This window comes from Calliopsis andreniformis, chromosome 12, assembly GCF_051401765.1.
Source record: "Calliopsis andreniformis isolate RMS-2024a chromosome 12, iyCalAndr_principal, whole genome shotgun sequence".
NCBI classification, from domain to species: domain Eukaryota; kingdom Metazoa; phylum Arthropoda; class Insecta; order Hymenoptera; family Andrenidae; genus Calliopsis; species Calliopsis andreniformis.
Genome location: NC_135073.1, coordinates 18,447,519 through 18,465,130, shown reverse-complemented (window position 1 = coordinate 18,465,130; position 17,612 = coordinate 18,447,519). Strand labels below are relative to the sequence as shown.

At 48.9% G+C, this 17,612-nt stretch overlaps 2 protein-coding genes across 2 annotated transcripts; both read right to left on the bottom strand.

The window, feature by feature from the left end:
* Positions 1-7,485: 7,485 nt before the first annotated feature.
* Hiscl1 (Histamine-gated chloride channel subunit 1) lies at positions 7,486-15,123 on the bottom strand. The gene is made up of 7 exons (XM_076389275.1): positions 14,960-15,123; positions 13,061-13,238; positions 12,324-12,550; positions 12,167-12,249; positions 10,944-11,255; positions 10,166-10,371; positions 7,486-7,662 (listed from the first exon to the last, which is right to left on the bottom strand). The coding sequence occupies exons 1-7, from the start codon at positions 15,037-15,039 to the stop codon at positions 7,486-7,488; spliced, it is 1,263 nt and encodes a 420-aa protein (XP_076245390.1). The 5' UTR covers positions 15,040-15,123.
* Positions 15,124-15,524: 401 nt separating this feature from the next.
* Positions 15,525-16,728, bottom strand: LOC143185941 (uncharacterized). The gene is made up of 3 exons (XM_076389276.1): positions 16,699-16,728; positions 16,212-16,630; positions 15,525-15,600 (listed from the first exon to the last, which is right to left on the bottom strand). Exons 1-2 carry the CDS (start codon positions 16,707-16,709, stop codon positions 16,312-16,314), a joined length of 330 nt encoding a protein of 109 aa, XP_076245391.1. The 5' UTR covers positions 16,710-16,728; the 3' UTR covers positions 15,525-15,600; positions 16,212-16,311.
* Positions 16,729-17,612: the final 884 nt, after the last annotated feature.

The following is a 17,612-nucleotide window of genomic DNA, read 5'->3' as shown; positions in this document are numbered from 1 at the left end:
GCTCGTCCGCAAACCCTTCCACGGTCCTCGGCTCGGAAACGTCGCGTCACTCGGCCAGAATCGAGGTTCGCTCAATCTCGATCTCGCTGGACCGACCGAGACGCTTTCTTCCCTCTTCTCGGGGGTTTCCTCGAAGGACCGAGACTATACCGGAAATCGTGTCGTCAGCCTGGGTCGATTGATCTTCAGCCCGCGCCGAGCAAGCGATTTCGCGGCGACAAAGGGAGACAAAGGCGAGAGACGAGTGTCGCGACGCTCGCGATTCGCGAAGGGGATGCACCGAGAGAAAAGCTGCTTGACACCCTTCACCCTCGCCAAAGGAAAACGACGAACGCCCCTCGAGAAAAGAATACGGGGGAGAGAAACGAGGGCAGGGGGCTTTTGCCTGCTGTCGCCTCGCAATCGTCAGCGTTCGGTAAAATACCAGGGAACACCTGCAGTTACTTTCGTCGATGATACGAGTCTATAGGGAGCAGATCGCGATTGGTTTGGAGAACCGAGAAGAGGGAGGAGGGAGGAGAGAAGGGGATCGAGGGAAGCGAGGAGCACGATGTAACGAGTCTTTCAATTCACTACCGTACTGCCAATTTTTCCGAAGCGACGCGTAATAACTTTACTAAGGGTTTCAAGCGACGCGACGAGGGGCGGCGAGCGAAGGGGTGGCGGCGAACAAGCGTCGACCCGCTCGTCTGACGCTGGTTCGCTCGCTCTCGTCGCTCTCTAGTCCTGAACGAGGACTCAGTCGCGATCTTCACGGAGGGACTCGTGTCGGAGGGTTCTGCTTTCGATCGGTGGGCTTCTGTAAACTTCGGAAAACTACCCTTTTTAATCTTACACTGAATCTCCTAACTCTCACAAAAGAAGAGGGTTTTAACCCTGAATCAGCTGTCCTAGTTACTAGATTCGCGAAAGAAAGATCTCACAAAATTATTTTGTTAACCAAAGACGAATTGAAAAAGTTCGTCGATTTGTCGCGTAAGCTCGACAGCGCTTTCCCTCTTTCGAAGAGGAACAAACGAGCTAAACGAACTGCAGAGCTAGCGTAGCAGTCGGGTAAACCTGAATCCGAACCGCAGGATCGATTTATTTCTGCTTTGTTTCGAGCGGCGAGCCGATTAAAAGCAACACCCTCGCGGCCCCTCCGCTCGGTCGCTTTCGCATCGTGAGAGGAAAAGCGATCCTTTTGTAATCAGGACACCGTCCACAGGATCTGTGAGCGTAGCAGGATCGCCGAATGTTCCTGACGCGCTCAGCCGTAATCGCGATTTACGGCGTTTAAGCCTGGAGAGAGGATAGTTCCAAAATCTCTGTCGCGCCCTTTACTAACTGGAAATCGCGCGTGCCTCTGCGATACGTGGAGAAGGAGGTTCACCTCCCGTTACGGAAGAAAGATACGCGAGAATTCCATTACCTAGAATGTAAGTAGTTCGCGTTGAGAAATCGTGGGTGCAAATTTTTAGGGTTAATGGGGTAACTTTTTACATAGAAAAGAAATGCAATTTCTTAGTAACGTGCTCTTGGACTGGCAATGAGATTCTTTCAAAGATCAAAAGTAGCAGATGTCACAGAGTCCGTGAAGTATTTCGTGAAATTTGTATCTGCAGCTTCTCAACCCTGTTCAGCATATCTAACCTTTTCTCTCTTCCACGATGGAATAAATCCAGCGATCGTTCTGTGCAGCAAAACACTTGTTGTTCGAGAGTTCCTCCGCAGATCCTGAAACGAGCGGCACCAGTTTTGGAACTTCCTCTCCCGCTCGTAATTAGACGATTATGTAATTGTACGCTGGTAGCACGTGTCGTATAGCGAAAGAGGGATCGACTTCCGCTGGCCAGGCGGAAGCGACGCGCTCGCGAGTAGATTCGAGAAGATGTCGGCGCAGCCGAACAACCTTTTTCCCTCGTTATTCGTATATTTTCTTAAGCGACCCGCGAGAGGAGGCCCCCGTCGCTTCCCCCTTCGAACCGCCGTCAACCTTTTGCGATTTTACGAATCCATACTCGAATTTCAAATTTTTCTCAGATCTCTAAGCAAACCTTGGTCGATCGGTCGGTCGCGATCGACGTTAGAGTGCTCTTAGAATGAAATTTTCTAGTAGATAAAGCGTCTTTCGTGGAGGATCTGTGTTGGACGTCGCAAGGAGTTCGAAAGGAAAGCGACGGGATCGTTCCGCGCCCCGCGAGACGTCGTGACAAGGGTCGAAACACTGTCAGGGGATGAGGGAGACGTTCTCCATCGACCCCTGCGCAAACGTCTGACTTCCGACGCATGGATCTGAATTTGTAAGCGGATACGACGACAATTGTCTCTCAGAGGCTCGGGAGTACGCGCTGTGTATCGATCATTTGGCAATAACGATATTTTTAATCACTCTGTAAAAAAGAGGAGCAAGAAGAAGGAGGAGAAACTGTCGAAGGAGAGACGTAGGGGATGAACGGAGGGTAGACGCGGGGAGAGAGTTTATCGACAGCGGTCAAGCGCCGACACGTTGTAACGAGTACACCCGATAGATGTTAACTAGGAACGGGATGAAGACGTTTTAGCCAAAGGTGTTGTCCGTCTTCGGTAGCTTCCACGCCTTACTCAAAAAACTGAAAATAAATTCAAATTCATATTTAAGGAGCTATCTTTCATTCCACTTAGAACAGGATCCACTCTGTACACAGCCTTCAAGGATTCTCGACTGCGAGGATGCATAGCCCTCGCCCCTCTGTTGACAAATTCCCTCAACTCGCACCGCTGCATTTGCATATCTAGTTAGCGTTAACCTTCCTACCTAAAATTATCTAACGCGATAACTTCTGTCGCGATCAACAATTTCCTGCTCCACTGCGACCGCTAAAAGGCCAAGTATTCATGCGCGTAACCACGCGTCAGCTGTTTCACGCGAACGCCTCGACACTCGGCTAACCGAGGCGTTCAACGAGCTCAGTCCACCGTTTTGTCACCATTTCCTGTCGGTGTTACTCGCCTTTTACGCAAGCACGACGTCGATCCAGTGTCTCGATAGAAAATTTACTGTAATCGATTGGTAGCCTGCCTAACGATCTTCGCTAGCGCTGTTTGTTTTACAGGCGAACGGAAAAGCGGACGTGGCGTCCATGGCAAACTTCCGCCTGAATGCCAAAGTACTTTTGAAACTTCGGCGGTTGCAAAATGCTACCACAAACATGTCCCTCCGCGTTCGCCGTAGACCCGCCCCCGATAAATTCATGAAAGTTTTCTTTTCTAAGCGTCCAATCAAAGTACAGTGCCTCTCGTTTCCTGAACACATGGAATGGCGAACGAGGGTCGAGGAAAAGTTTCAGCGGACTTCGGCCTTCGGACTTTAGTCTCGGCGAATCGAGCAACTTTCGTCCCATGAGGACTCTCGGGAGCAAAAACGGAAGGAAAACAGGAAAGAAAACAGGAGATCACGAAATTAATTGGTGTTTCGGAGCGTGGAGCTCGCGGGGGTGGGAATCGATTGGTATTCGCGCGTATGAACGAACAGGACGTGCTCGTTACCTGCTCGACGGTTTAAATGGGAAGCCATCGTGTCATGGTGTTTGCAGGCTGAGCGCGAACGCCGCTCGCTGGCGGAATTTATGGCTACATTGCGGATGCTGCTCGCATACGGGGCTTTTTCAATGCGCCGAGGGATGCTTTATTTCCAGAACGGGGGTCAAGGACGCCGATGGGAGATGCTGGGCAAAGGAAAGTCGAGATTCTGAGGCAGTATCTCTCTGTTTATTGATTTCGAGGAAGGAATATGTTTTTTGTGGCTTGTAAATTTCTTCATCTTTTGCACCTGTATCAATGAGATGTGGAAAGTGATTCATTTCTTGAACGTTACCACTCTCAACAGTTGGCAAATTATTATTTTCGATCATTTTTCAAGTGACACTGCGATGCCAAAGTCGGACACGAATTTCTATATCGGTTATAAGTACAGAGGTTTACAAGGTGATAGGTCTCCTTTTATATCTCGTCTGAGTCTGCGAATCTGGGTCACCGTGTCGAATAATATTTTCACGAAACGAATCCACGGGACCGAAATTTTCCTTGACGCAAACAAAGTCGATAACAAAGCCGTCGCTTCTTGCCCACCCCAGCCTGAAGCGCTGTTTTAATTAAGACGTTCCCCTTCTTGATCGCTTTGCACTTGAAGGGCCGAACGAGGCTCGTGATCATCGAAGTATTTGGGGATGGCGAACTATCGGGGTCGTGATGATCTTCTTGGAGGTCCATTCACGCTATTTTCGACGAGCCACGGCCGAAGGCCCCTGGTATCCGGAAGTGGAATAATTACTTCAATGTCTGTCGGTCTCAGCGTGTCCGTTTCGACTCGCTGGAATCCATTAACGACCAGCAGGCTTCTCGTTAACAAGATTGCCGACGGAAAGTCGATAGTTAATTACGCAAATGAAGGGATCTCGTTAGGGGTCGCCGCGGCTGTCCCCAATTCGGCCGATTCGCGATTGATCATCAAACGTCGATCGATCGTGTTCGACCAACCGCAGTAGCATCGATTGTGTGTATACGTCTACTTTATCGAAGGAAGAAAATACACATAAGTAGAATACGAAAATTTTGATGGCGATACCGACTGCCTGACTCTTTGAGGCCACAGCGATTACTTCGAGCGGCCAATTTCACCGCAAACTTGACTTCAAGCCCTCATGCTGTCGAGTCGAGATTCAGAGACGAGTCGAAACGAGGGTAGAAGAAGTGGAAAAGGCGAGAGCAAATAGGGGGGTGCGCGAATGTGGAGACAAAAGGATAGAGAAATCGTAAATCGACAAAGAGGCGTAATTTCCGGATTGCTGTGGAGCCGCGTCGCCAGAAGGGATTAAGGGGTGGGCTCCAGGAGGGGTTAAATCGTCGAAACGCGCAAAGGGGGCGGCCGAGAGGCACGTTCGCGTAAACAGAGAGGGGGATCGTGGTATGGAGGAAGCTCGCGAGAGTATTTTCATCGCGGACACAAAGGCTCTCTCAAGATAAAATGCTATGATTAAAAACTCTCGCCTTCCACGCGCGTTTCTGCTTACCCCACCCCCGCGAGGTTTCTTTCTACCGTTCTGTCCACTCTTTCAGCGGACAGATGCCTCTCGGCGTCTTCTCCTCTCTAAACAACAGCCAGCCACCTGGCAGGGTTAGCAGAGGCACAAGAAAGGGGTGGGGTGACAGATGAAGGGTAGATTGGTCCACAAAGCAGCAGTTTCGAGGAGCGAAACGTCCTCGAGTGGCTGGTGTCGCGTGCCGGGATGAAAACGGATTACTCGACCAGAGAGAATGCTTGGAAATTGTTATCGCTGATGGGAATGCTCCCGAGGGACGTAGGCAGGGAGGAAAAAAAAAGGTTCGAGCGCAGGGGTGAGCAGGAGTGAGTATGACGGGAATGGAACGCCGAAAAGTATCCAGGATTCAGCGTCGAAAATTGCAGTTCTTCCAATTACTGCAACTTTCTGTTTCCACCGTGCCCATTTGGTCTCTACCAGAAGCTCGACGCTCTCTTTCAGTAGGTTCCCGTTGAAACGTGTAGGTGATGAGTTCGAGCTGAAGCTTCGTTCCAGGGCGCAGTGTAACGAATCGTGGCGTTCGAAATTGCTGGCGCATTCAGTGGCGTTGGCGCGAAGGGAGACGGTTAAAAACCTGTTAGAACGGCTGTTTCGTGGGATTATTAAAATAGGGGGCGAAAGGGGGGGCGGGAGGAAGTGGCGATGACACGTTGTTTTAATTAAGCGGAAACGGGGGCGGGAGAAAAAGTGGAACATCTTTTCGCAGCAGCGTTCCGTCGCGAAACTGAGACAGCCATTCGGTCGCGTTGCAATTACGCCACCTTACGTGTGGATTTAATTATTCCCCCGTGCAACCGGAGCAGTTCGTTCCAATTAATTACTGGCGAGCGTCGTTTACCGGCGAGATCCTCGGCTAAAAGTGGCGCGATTTAAAGGGGACGCCGCTGCGCGGCTGGAGGAAAAGGAAACGGGACCCTTTCCCCTTCCTCCATTGTTCGGTGCTCGTGAGACCGCGTGCTGCTACCAACGAGAACTCTCTTTCTCCGTGGTCTCTTGCTACATTGAGCGCTCCGTTCGATAAAAGACTCGCCGAGACCTAAGAACTCGTGCAAGGATGACGGAGAATTTTCCTTTGATCGTGAGCGTAGGTCGAATACTTTCTCGATTTCGAGCACCACAGCTTCATTGTTTCCCCCTTTTTATTTCTCACGCATCGCTTTTCTGACGATTTCGACGAGGGGCGTTCCGATCGCAATTTAGTTACTCCTCGACTGACACACTGAACTCGGAGATGGATACGAATTGGTACATGGATTGAAGAAAAGTTGACACACGCTCGTTCACGAATTTCTTCGAGGACTATTGGTTGTAGCTTCGAAAGTGGAAAAACTGGATGTCAAGAATATAGGACAGTAGAGTACAGGTGAACGAATTTGTGTGTCTGTATCCTCGGGTAAGCTATTGTAGCAGTGAGATTCCTTTTCAGCTTCCTGGTGCGTTCCTAACGATTGGATTACAGAATCTTTCCAAGGAAGGGGTGGTAAGTTCGGATTTTCGAACACAGTTTCAGGCTCAGATGTCAATCTTTTTGGCCTAAGGTTTTTAGACTGCTTTCAGACACTTTCAGCTCGCAAACCAAACAGGTTCCACTGAGATCAGCCTATACGAAAAAGGACCGAAGGGAAAAGAAGGCTGGTTAGAATACGAGCTACGAAAATTCAAGGCCTTTTTGAATATGCTGACAAGCAGAAGTGCGTAGGAGTTTCAAGAAATAAACGATCTATTTTCGTCATGATTCAGAAGTGTTTTTCATTACCCTATCTTTCAAACCCTCCCCACAGATTTTAATTTCAATGTTAACAGGAATATCTTACTGGCAACATCGTCGAGTGTACCTGTCACAGCGATATGGAAGGAGATTATGGTAAGTAATCGGGCAAAACTACTATCGGGCAGCTGACGGGCTCTCGGGTGACGGATCGTAAATAGACGAATCGATGGAGATTCATTTTTTATTATTCAAGGTGACATTCCGTTTCAAGTGGATCTACATACGCGTTTCGAACGGGCGAGTACACTCGGATCAATCGATATACACCATCGAGGAACCTCAACGCGACTTAACTTCTAGAATTAGTTTATCGTTAATTAAACGCCCTGAATCTGGTCTTTCTATGTGTATATATATAAAAGGCACTGAAAATTTTCTTAACAGACTTTCTCTCGTAGAAAACCGTCCGGTTCGTTCGAATCTTTGTTAACCCCTCGATCCTGCCTTCTCTAGGAAGAAGCAACCATTCGAGGATCGCTCTTCGTCTCGGGATGACAATGAAAAATTATTCTATCGATTGCGTCGATGGAAGAAGTAAGAAGCTTTTGTATCAGATGATCGTAGCAACGGATCGATACGTTAACAAAGACGAGACCATCGACGATTTTTATTTTCGCTCTCGTCGGTCCTCTCCCTCGTTGAGGGACGAGCCTCCTACAGGAAGGTGCTCCAGTAGACGACGTTCAAGATGAGGAAGGAGAACGGAAAGAAGAATCTGGAGACCTTGTCGATGTAGATGGCGGTCGCCCGACCTTGGCAGCAAGTGTCGTACTGCACGGTCAGAGGCCTGACGGGGCTTCTGCTTCTCTCGGAGTCATTCCTCATTGGCGTCTGGAAAAAGAATCATATTTAAGTTATATAGATTCAGATAAGAAAAGCTTGTACTTTATTCTTCAATTAAAAGTAATTAATTATTTTCTATGGTTGAAATAGGGTAAATCAGGTAGCCATATTCCAATAAATCCTCCTTGATTTAGACTCTTCCCTTTAAGTAGCTCTCTTCTTTTATTATTAGATTCCTCTAATAAAGTAGGTACCAGAAACTGCAATTTAGTGAGGGACTTTGCAACGAAACACAGCTCTGAGCTAACGTCTCTTCGAGGTACTTATCCGCGGACGTATTTTTCCAGAAGAAAGCCGACGCTGTCAGCTCCGTTTACTTCAATTAGGACAATGTAGCTTTGTTCCCGCGGCACGATGCAACGAAATAGTCTACCATCAAGTACCGAAACGTTCAGGTCTAGAGCAGCAGTGCCATCGTATAAACAAAAGACAATTGTTCCCTTTTTAAGAAGAGGCGAACTGAAACGGAAGGGAAGGCTTCACTGAAGAAATAAACCTAGAGAAACATAAACAGAGAAACAGTCGCGTACATTAAGATCCTCGCGTGAGGAACGGAATAGAATGTCCACGCGATCAACTCGTTCGCAAATACAATAAATTGTTAACCACGCGTCCTGAATTTCACCTGCGCTGTCCACGCTCGAGTTAAACTTAAATTAATCTCGGGTTTCGGGCTCATATTTTATTCAAGGCACGCGAAACAATCTTTCCCTCGGCCCTCGTGCACACAGTCCCGTGAAACATTCGTCCCACCCTTAAACCGGCAAGTTTGCATCGAGCCACCTTCAATTTCCGTCCGTGTCCCAGAGAATTTCCCATCTTTTCCGCGTTAAATGTCTCCAGCGTAACGCGACTCCAGTCTTTTGAATTTCATGAATTTCGTGAGCCAAATCTGAGAGTCTTCTCGTCCCCTCGAGCATTCCTTCTCAGAACCTCGCCTCTTCTTACCCTCCACGGGCAATTAATAACGTTTTGTTGGACGAAATGAAATTAACAGACAGGGCTTCCCGCGGAGCGTGGGACAAAGCAACGAAAAGCAATTTCCACTGGAGGCTTCCTTCCCCATTTTTCCAGCGTTTTCTCGTGGTATTGGAGAAGGTTGAGAGAAGCAACGTCACTAGCCAGCTCAAAGCGAATCGATGATCTCGATTTACGCGTCGCCTGGAACATCAGCGGTCTGTTTGCACTGGCTGTCAAATAGACCCGCTTTTCCAGTGGAGCAAACACGCACGGTACGCGAAGAATTTCGAGTTCAGCGCGGTGGAACCGGTAATTGGACTCCGTCGTGTTTGGCTTTCATTTTGCACAGCGACACACAGCCTCGCTTAGAAATTAACGCGCCAATCGAGTTCAGATAGGGAAACACTTTAACGCCTTATGAACCGAGAGCGACGGTGACAGCTCAAAAGCAACAGTCCGTCCTAGAGTCCTTCTCTCCTGAATTATACATCCCCGTATGTCGCGAGGGAGTTCTTACGAAACTTCCCTTACTATTCTTTCAAAATTTGATGAGTCTTCTCGCGAATAAAAGTCATGTGACGTCATGAAACTTTACAGCTCGCGCGAGTCAGTTAAAGTTGCGACACCTTCGAGGTCGCGACTTCAATTTCCAAGTGTGTCAGCTGGAACTTCAGACGCGTGGTTAGATTCCCATCTACGCTGATATTCGTTGTGCATATATTTTGCAATTCAGTGAACAGTTTTACAGAGAAACGACGCGCTACCCGGTCGCGAAAAAAGCTGAACGAAAAACAATGAGGTAATGTTACCCTTCTTTGTATTATTTATCTCTCTCTGAGGAATTCCTTTCTACGACCCTTGTTGCGTCGCAGAGACCAGTGGAATTCGGCTGTGGTCACATTAATTTTTCGTATCCAACGCGAGCAGAAACCGCCAGATATTTAGTATCATCCCTGGCTGCGTTCGCGACAGTTAGAGATGCTTAGCTTTACAGTAATTGTAAGTTCGAGATGCATAATTCTCTAGTTGAATGCGGAACAAGCTTCCGCTCGTGTAACAACCTCCATGAATAATGCTCACTGGCTGCGAAAACAGGCCACCGTTTCTCTCCGTTTTGTATCTCGACTGGCTTTTTCCTTCCGAAAGCGGTCGAGACAGGGTGGAAACGCGGTTCCATGCCTCCCAATTTCCACGCTCGACTATATCCACCCCTAATTAACGCCGACAGAAACGTACCCTTTACCTCGGCGCCGAAAAACTGCCAATATTTTCGCACGTGTTACGCGTAGCTCGATATTCAGGAGCGCAAACTTGCGAGAGAACACTTCGCTCTAGTATTCTCTTTTTCTACTTGTCAGTTTTGTTTACTGTGCTCCCAGTTTCACTGCCCGTCTGGCGAGTCTCATTCCCCTTCTGCATGCTTTCCAACCCTCGTTATGTTATCCATATTTACCTACACTTTTATCCTCCTACACTTTACACTCCTGGAACAGCTGAGAAGAGAAGAGAAATGATATAAAAAACGACGTACCTTGAATTCGTCGATGGCCTCCCTGAGATCCTCGTCAGAGTATCCCTTCATGGCTTTGGTGGCCACGGGGCCCATGTAGTTGTTCACCACCGCGAATTCCATCAGCGAGAGGAACACGAACACGCTGCAGGAGGACATCCAGACGTCGATGGCTTTCACGTAGGAAACCGGTGGCAGTGATTGCTGAGACTGCGTGTTCTGAGTCGCTGCGGGCAAAAACGGGGAACAGTATGTCGGTCAGTAGTCGTCCGATTCGTTAGACTTTTCGATTCGTATGCGAATTCCAGCCTTCCCTGTGCTAACATTGGATCCTCGGTCTCACGGTTCATCGAGTCCCTGTGTACCTACTCGACTGCTCTCTGCGTCACAGCCGCATCGCTGCGACAGTCTACCAGTCGTGTTCAATCACTCGACCGTGTTATTCTGCGTTACAGTCCCCTAATTAATTGAAGCGATCGCGGGGCCACTAGAACGTTAAAACGATAGCGTATCGAGCCCACGGTTCAACCAAGCTAGAGCATCTCAGCATCGCCACCGACAAAGCGTCCTACATTCCTGTCCCACCCCATGAAGTTTGCTTCAATTGCAAACTAGGGTCCCCTTCAAAATTTAAGACCTTCAGTCCCACTGTACATCGAAATTCGAGTCACGGTATAACGACTGCTCGTTAGCGCCCCCAAAAGAAAGGGGACACCGCGGCGGAGGTGTCCGCGAGGGGCAAAGGCTCGCGGAGAGTGCATTTCAGTCCGGAATGCAGTCGCAGGCGCGACGAGCTTACCGAGGGTCAGCAGTGACGTCACGCCCAGGGTGACCCGAGCGGGGATCGCCTCGGGTTTGATCCAGAACGCGATCCAGGACATGACCACGATCAGCGCGGACGGTATGTAGGTGTGGAACAGGTGATAGCCCAGCCGGCGGCGGAGATTGAAGACGATCTGTATGCAGGTGAAGTTCCCGGTCGAGTACTCGATCGTGCAGTCGGTCGTGTAATTGTTGGAGATGTCTAGCTGCGGCAGCTCGATCTCCGGGTTCACCACCAGAGGGTCCGTCATGTTCCAGATGAACACCAGGTCCTGGGTCGTGTGTGACACTGGAAACCGAGCAATTTCACGCGTCACCACCCGCTGGCTGCGAGCACGCGTTAATCCCATCGCCTTATCTCGCGCGTGACCCTGTTGCGGTCATCGTGTTTACACGGGGACGCGATACATCCCCTATTATGTCGTCAAACGAATGTCTTTTCATCTTCGGGGGTGTACAATTTGTGTACATAGAATGAAATTGAGATGTTATCGGCGTGTGTGCAGAGTATTCGATGAGAGGAGCGAGAAGTTTTATGCGGTGGTATTATATGCCAAAATAAGACGAAAATGAAGAATGATGAAGTTGTGTTTGAGGCTTTATATCCGAGGTATTAGATGGTAAGTGAATTCTGTTTGACACAGGACTTATTCTACTGGCAGCGGTGCGCCTGATCGGACCACTTCAGCCTGGGAGTAGAATAGGTCCTGAGTCAGACACATTTCACGCGCTTACTGTAGGTATATCTGTAATAATTAATAATTCGGAAATGAGGCCTCAAATGCAATTTTTTCATTCTTCATTTTCTTTTATTCTGGCTTGCAGAATCACCCTTTCAAATTTCCAACACCTGTCGTTGAGTACCTAGTATATTTCCTTCCCACTGAAATTCTTTCCTACTGTGCTTCACAGAGATTAGGAATCCTCTCGAGCTGCCTTCATAAAGAAAATCTTAGTAGCGTAGAATTTGAAATTCAATTTCATTCTGATGTGCGATGACTAGGGATTTGCGTAAATTTACGTTAGCTACAAATGGATACAAATGCGATCCGCCTGACGGCTGAGCCCCGATTAAATCTGACTGTAATTAATTTGGGTGGGTTGGATACTAGAATTTATGGAAACCGCTAGGTATTTTGACAGAGAGTAATACGACGTTGCAGAAAATTCTGTCACGCTTTATTTAGTAGCGATACTTACAGCTTTCGATCATCATTGAGCAAATTTGCGTGTCGTGGGGATAAGACTCGAACTTCATCGCGCAGGAGAGCACGAGGGTTAACCTGGGGAAGAAATATTCATGCGATTACTTCATCGTCGCAAATTACGTTCTCGTTACGGGGAGCAGCACGCTTACTTTGACATGTAAAGCAGGGTTTTGTCGTGGTAAAGCCAGAGGTAATGATTCGGTATCGACATCTCGTGGAAGGTGACCTTCTTCGCGTTCTTGAAGAAGCAGTCGGGCCTCCAGATATTGTGCAGCCAGTCCACGTCCAATATTCTGTACTCCTCGGACATGTTCTCCGGAAGTCGAAGCCTAGAATCCCGCCAACTTTGCGCCAGGAATATGTCCGCGACATACGTCTGGAAAATATAGTAGAGAGAGAGCCGTCAACCGGAGCCCCAGCTTTATTCGATTTTAATTACTTCCAACATGAAAAAAGCCTCGCCGCCGCGTGCTCAGCTATCGATTTTAACCCAGCAATTACCGGCCATCATCTTAATTTCTGCTGGGGCATTATTTAGTTTTAATTGCCTTCGAAATAAAAAACGCCACCTGAGACTTTAATGACGACTAAAAAGGGTGGATGGGAGCACCGGTGGCTGCAATTTGCATTCGCATTAGCGCGCTTCTCGGCGCCTGAAAAACGCTTGTCTGCTCGACATTGCAAATCCTCGAGAATTAGAAACGTTGCCCACAGACCACCTCGTTTCAGCCCCGTTATTGGTCTGATGGAACATATATAATTCTCGGTACTAAATTCTGAAATTTTGATCAATTCGAGGCAACAAGGAGTTCAACCTCGATACTTGCAATTCGATTCCGAGTGAAATAAAAGAATATTGGATTGGCGTCCTTTGCAAGCTAGTTACCATGGATTCCTCGTTTATGGAGTCAAGGCTGAGCACCGTCACGTGGAAGTAGACGATGGTAGGCTGTCCCAAGAACTTTGGCGCCCTGTGCTTGTCGTACTGCTTCGGGTTCAATGGGAGGATGTCTCTCAGGGACAAGGAGGCCTCCTTCCTGCCGTACTCCTCGAGGTCCGACTCCCTGAAAGAAAGTAGAAGCGAGGAGAAGCGAGTCTGACCACGGAGCCCCGTCAATTCTTGCGCCGTGCCTCTGCGAGCCAATTTCCCTGCCAGTGGAACGTCTCTTTATGGTCGCTTGTTACTCAACCCTTCGAGTTTGTGTTCGCATTGAGAATGAGCACGTACTGTGAGGAATGCACTTCTGTTGAAATTTCCTTCCCCCGTCGCTTTGTTCGTCAAGCTACTCCCCCGCGCTACAGCGTTCATTTTGTATACCCTATATTAACTATGCGTTTATCAAGAGGCTGTTTTAATCGAGAAATATGTCGGCCTTCCCTGAGGAAAGCGACCTCGTTCCCTCGTTATCATTTCGTTTGTACATTTCACTTCATACACATGTTTCATTTTCATGCTGGATGTTCTGTATTAGGTAATTCTGTATTCATAAAATATGGTAATTGGAGGAAGCGTCGGCGAAGAATGCATCCCTGTCGTTGCAAATGATGTCCCTTTCTGGGCTGTTTCTTTAAATTCTTTCACTGTGTGTGCTCCATCGCCTTTTCGGACGGCTCGTATTAGCTACTTGTTTATGTATAGAATATTGTAATTCGGAGGAAAGTAGAGTGTCGTAGGATGCGTCTCTCAGACCATCTCGTTTCTTTCATCTATTTTATCCCGTTCCACCGACCGCCGTATCTCGCCTTCTCCAATTTAGAATCTACCCCTATTATTCTGCCAATCAGAATTTCGAAACGAATCCGAGCCGGAGCAACGTGTGCTCGAATCCAAGACGAAAATGAATTAGGACCGCCAGTAGACGAAATTTCATCAAAGCTTCACGCGATCTTCGTTTCATAAACGATTTCTCGTTTCGCAAGGTTCTACTCGAATACGAGAACCGTGATGGTGGCACGAAATCAAGGCTGCGTCGAGAGCTGCTCGCGAAGGAAGTCCACGAATGGTGGCAGCGAGCGGGTCTAAAATATTGCCGCGATTCCGATGAAACAGCAATATCGCGGAAGCCATAATAGGTCTTCGTGCTTGGCACACCTTTAAGTCCGGCCGAGATACGTGTGTTCCTTACGTGCAGACATTTTAATATGCTAACCTACGACCTCTGGATCCGGTTTCCCCGACGATTTCCACTTTCCTTCGCCGCGAGTTCCGACCATCTAGATTTATACGTCACGATTGCTTCCCCGACCCGAATTTACCCACGATAGACGAGCCCGAATTAAATCGATTATCAGCGTATTTTGGATTTCGTTTCTTCCTGGATTTCCGCCTCGTTCCTTTGTGATAGTAATCGACAGCAGTTTCGCGAATATTGGAAAGCAGAAATCTGACGGGGAGCTGTGAGGCTGCTAAGTCGAAAGTTTTCTAGAGAGCTTTCTATGCTTTGCATCGCGATGTAGACGAAGTCTACTGCGATTGAGTTCACGAGAGCTGCGATGAGGGTTGATTCTAGGTGACAGACTTAAGTGGACTGGAGTTAAATGCGTCGTGGCGTCTTATAAAGGTGTGAAACCTACCAAGCCGATAATCCATAACAAGACATTGGAGAAATGTTTTTCAATCTCCCTTCTTTCGACGCTGATCGTCTGACTCTATCGATCTATTCTATTCTATTCTCCTTAACGATTAGTGAGGGAGTTAACTGAAGAGTTGAGTCGTCGGATGATGCAACTGTTGATGAATCGTGTAGGAAAAGACTGATGGTGTCGATCATTTATGATGCGTTACCTTTCGATCTTCGGAAAGAACCGGTACCCGCGCTTTCTCGCCGAAAGTCGAAACGTACTGGACGATAGGCTATCGACCATAATATGCCAGCCTTCGACCTCCGTGGAAAGTACCGGTTCGCATATTTCCTCGCTGAAACTCGACACAGTCGCGGGTGATGCTGGGCCAGCTTCTATCGTCGCCATCTTGCAACAAGAGCGAATTCACCGCGATCGAATTCCCCGTTCGAGCGCGCCCTCGATCGAGAGGAGCTCCCTTCCAGGGGGAATAATTCGACAGGGCTTAGGCCGTAATAGGGTTATCACGGCGTTAGCTAAGTTTCAAGCTCGAAAGAGGATTTCGGTTTCGTCGACGTCCTTTTTGCAAGGGGGCCACGATATCGTTCACGGGATCTCGTTGCTTGGCGATCGAACAAGTAAGAGAAGAAAGGAAAAGAGGAAAAGGGCTCGAGGGATCTCGCCATGGCCGAGGATGGAAGTCGGTCGAAGGGACGATCGACCGCCTTCGAGCAAGGCCAGTCCATCGAGAGAGTCTGCTTAGTTTCCAAACATGTTCGCCTACTCACGGAAAGTGTAGGGCCGCCATGTCAAAGAGCGTGTACAGGTAGCAGCATAGGATCACCAGAGAGTGCCTCGTCATTCCTGAAACAAACGGCGTGAGTGAAGCCGCGGTGCCTCTCTAATCTAGCCGAAAGTTCCGCGCGAGGAGGAGCATCGAACCGAGAAACGGAGTGAAAAGCGACGAGAAGGTTGGCAAACGACGCGAAACCAAGTCCCGTGACTCGTCGACGAACTTATGTGTGCACGGAATTCTATCGGCCATAGCAGGAATCCAGGTCGACGAGCGTTCGACGCTGTTCCCTCGCGAGCTCTCTTTTTTCAGAGCCATCGGCTCGTTCTTTCGGGACTCGAAGGCTAGACAGAGGCTCGGTCGATACAGCCGCGGGAAAGCTCTCCTTCGCGAGCCACGTATCGCGTGCGATTTTACTCGGCTGGGTAACGCTGATGCTCGAACCGTGGAGACGCGAAGCCTGTGATTGTCGATTGATCGATTGGCGAGCGGTGATCGAAAGTCGCGATGAAATGTAATTCCCGGGAGAGGCTAGTCTATTGGAAGGTTCTATTCTACCGAGGCTCTCGCTGTTTCTATAAAGAACTAGTAATTCCTGTACGTAAGCTATCTCGAAAGCGGGGTTAGCTAGAGGCAGGGGGATTATCCGTTTCTAGCGGATCCTCGGGGCTCTTCGACTCACCGATCAGCTGCACATTCTACCGTGCCGATCCTCTTTGTCCAAGCCAGCAGCTCGTGCACTCTGACCCCCTATCCCTCGTCACGATACCGCAGCCTGCTTATCAGGCCACGAGCCACGTCCGCCGGATGGTCCCTCGAATATCCATCAACGTGTCTGGATCGTTCGACGCGCGTCGATCGGCGAGCACCTCGAACCCCGAACGATCATCGGTTCCCGAGGAGGCAGCTCCGTCGCTTCCTCTGCGCCCTTGCAGCGGGGGTACACCAGCGAAATGGATCACTTCCGGCGCGTGCACTGACGAATTCGGGGCCACGATTCGTGGAAGAAACCCTTCGAAGGATCGGGGACGCGACGCGGCTGTTATCGGCGAAGGGTTGATTCGCCACTCGGCCACTGGCCACTGGCGGGGCTTGCTGGTTCTGTAAACCACCCTGTCGGTCGGTGCCTCTAAGCCAATTTGCCTATCGACTAACTGATTAAGCCCTACCTCTTTTTCATCGTGGTGGACGTGGACGCTCTGCTCCACCGGCTGCTCTACCCAACTCTATGCGATCCACGCACACGTGCGCCTCTCACACACACGTGACAGCTTCTGCTTCCAGAGAAACTTCCGTCGACAGGTTCTGCTATGAGATTACGACCTCGCTAAGATGTGGCTGATCCAGTCGCCTTCCCTTTAGCGTACCGCTCTTTTCAACCTCGCTGCTGTGCTAGAGGCTTTCACGTTCTTCCTTCGTTTCTCCACAATAAAGCGTTATGTAACAGGCGCTACGCTGCGTTCCGAGGTGTGGGTGATTTATAATTCGAGGAATAGGGACACGTTTTTTTTGACACTGATCGTGGAGTAGGTAACATTGTGAGAGATTGCTAAATGTCTGGGCCACGTTTTTGCTTTTTGAATAGAAGAATAAGGCGTTCCACTTCTGGATCGACCTGTACATACCAGCAGCCTTGTAGCCAGAGTTTACGAGTCAATGCTTGAATCTAGGCAAACGTGTGCGCGATCGTTTATAACTTGCTTCAATGGCGCACGCTATTGGAGTCGGTCAGTGAATCGGTTTCAGAAGAAAACGTTTCGAGTCTCTTGACCTGGGCCGCGTTGCTCGAGACAACGAAATCTGCACCGACCTCGGGAAACTTTCGATTCATTTTTCCAGCACAAACACGCATCGTTTCCTTTTTAATAACACGCTTCACTCCGCCTGCCGTGGAAATAACTCGTTTCGAGCGTGTGCACACGTCGTTCCTGTGAGTAACGCTGCGCAGGGACGTGGTTGTATAATTTCGCGAAAGGAATTCGTTTTGTGCTTTCCTCTGATACATATGCCTCCCGAAAATGAAATACGCGTGGACTGCCTGCTACGTGCTCGTCATTTTATACCGTACTTATGCTAAACGTGA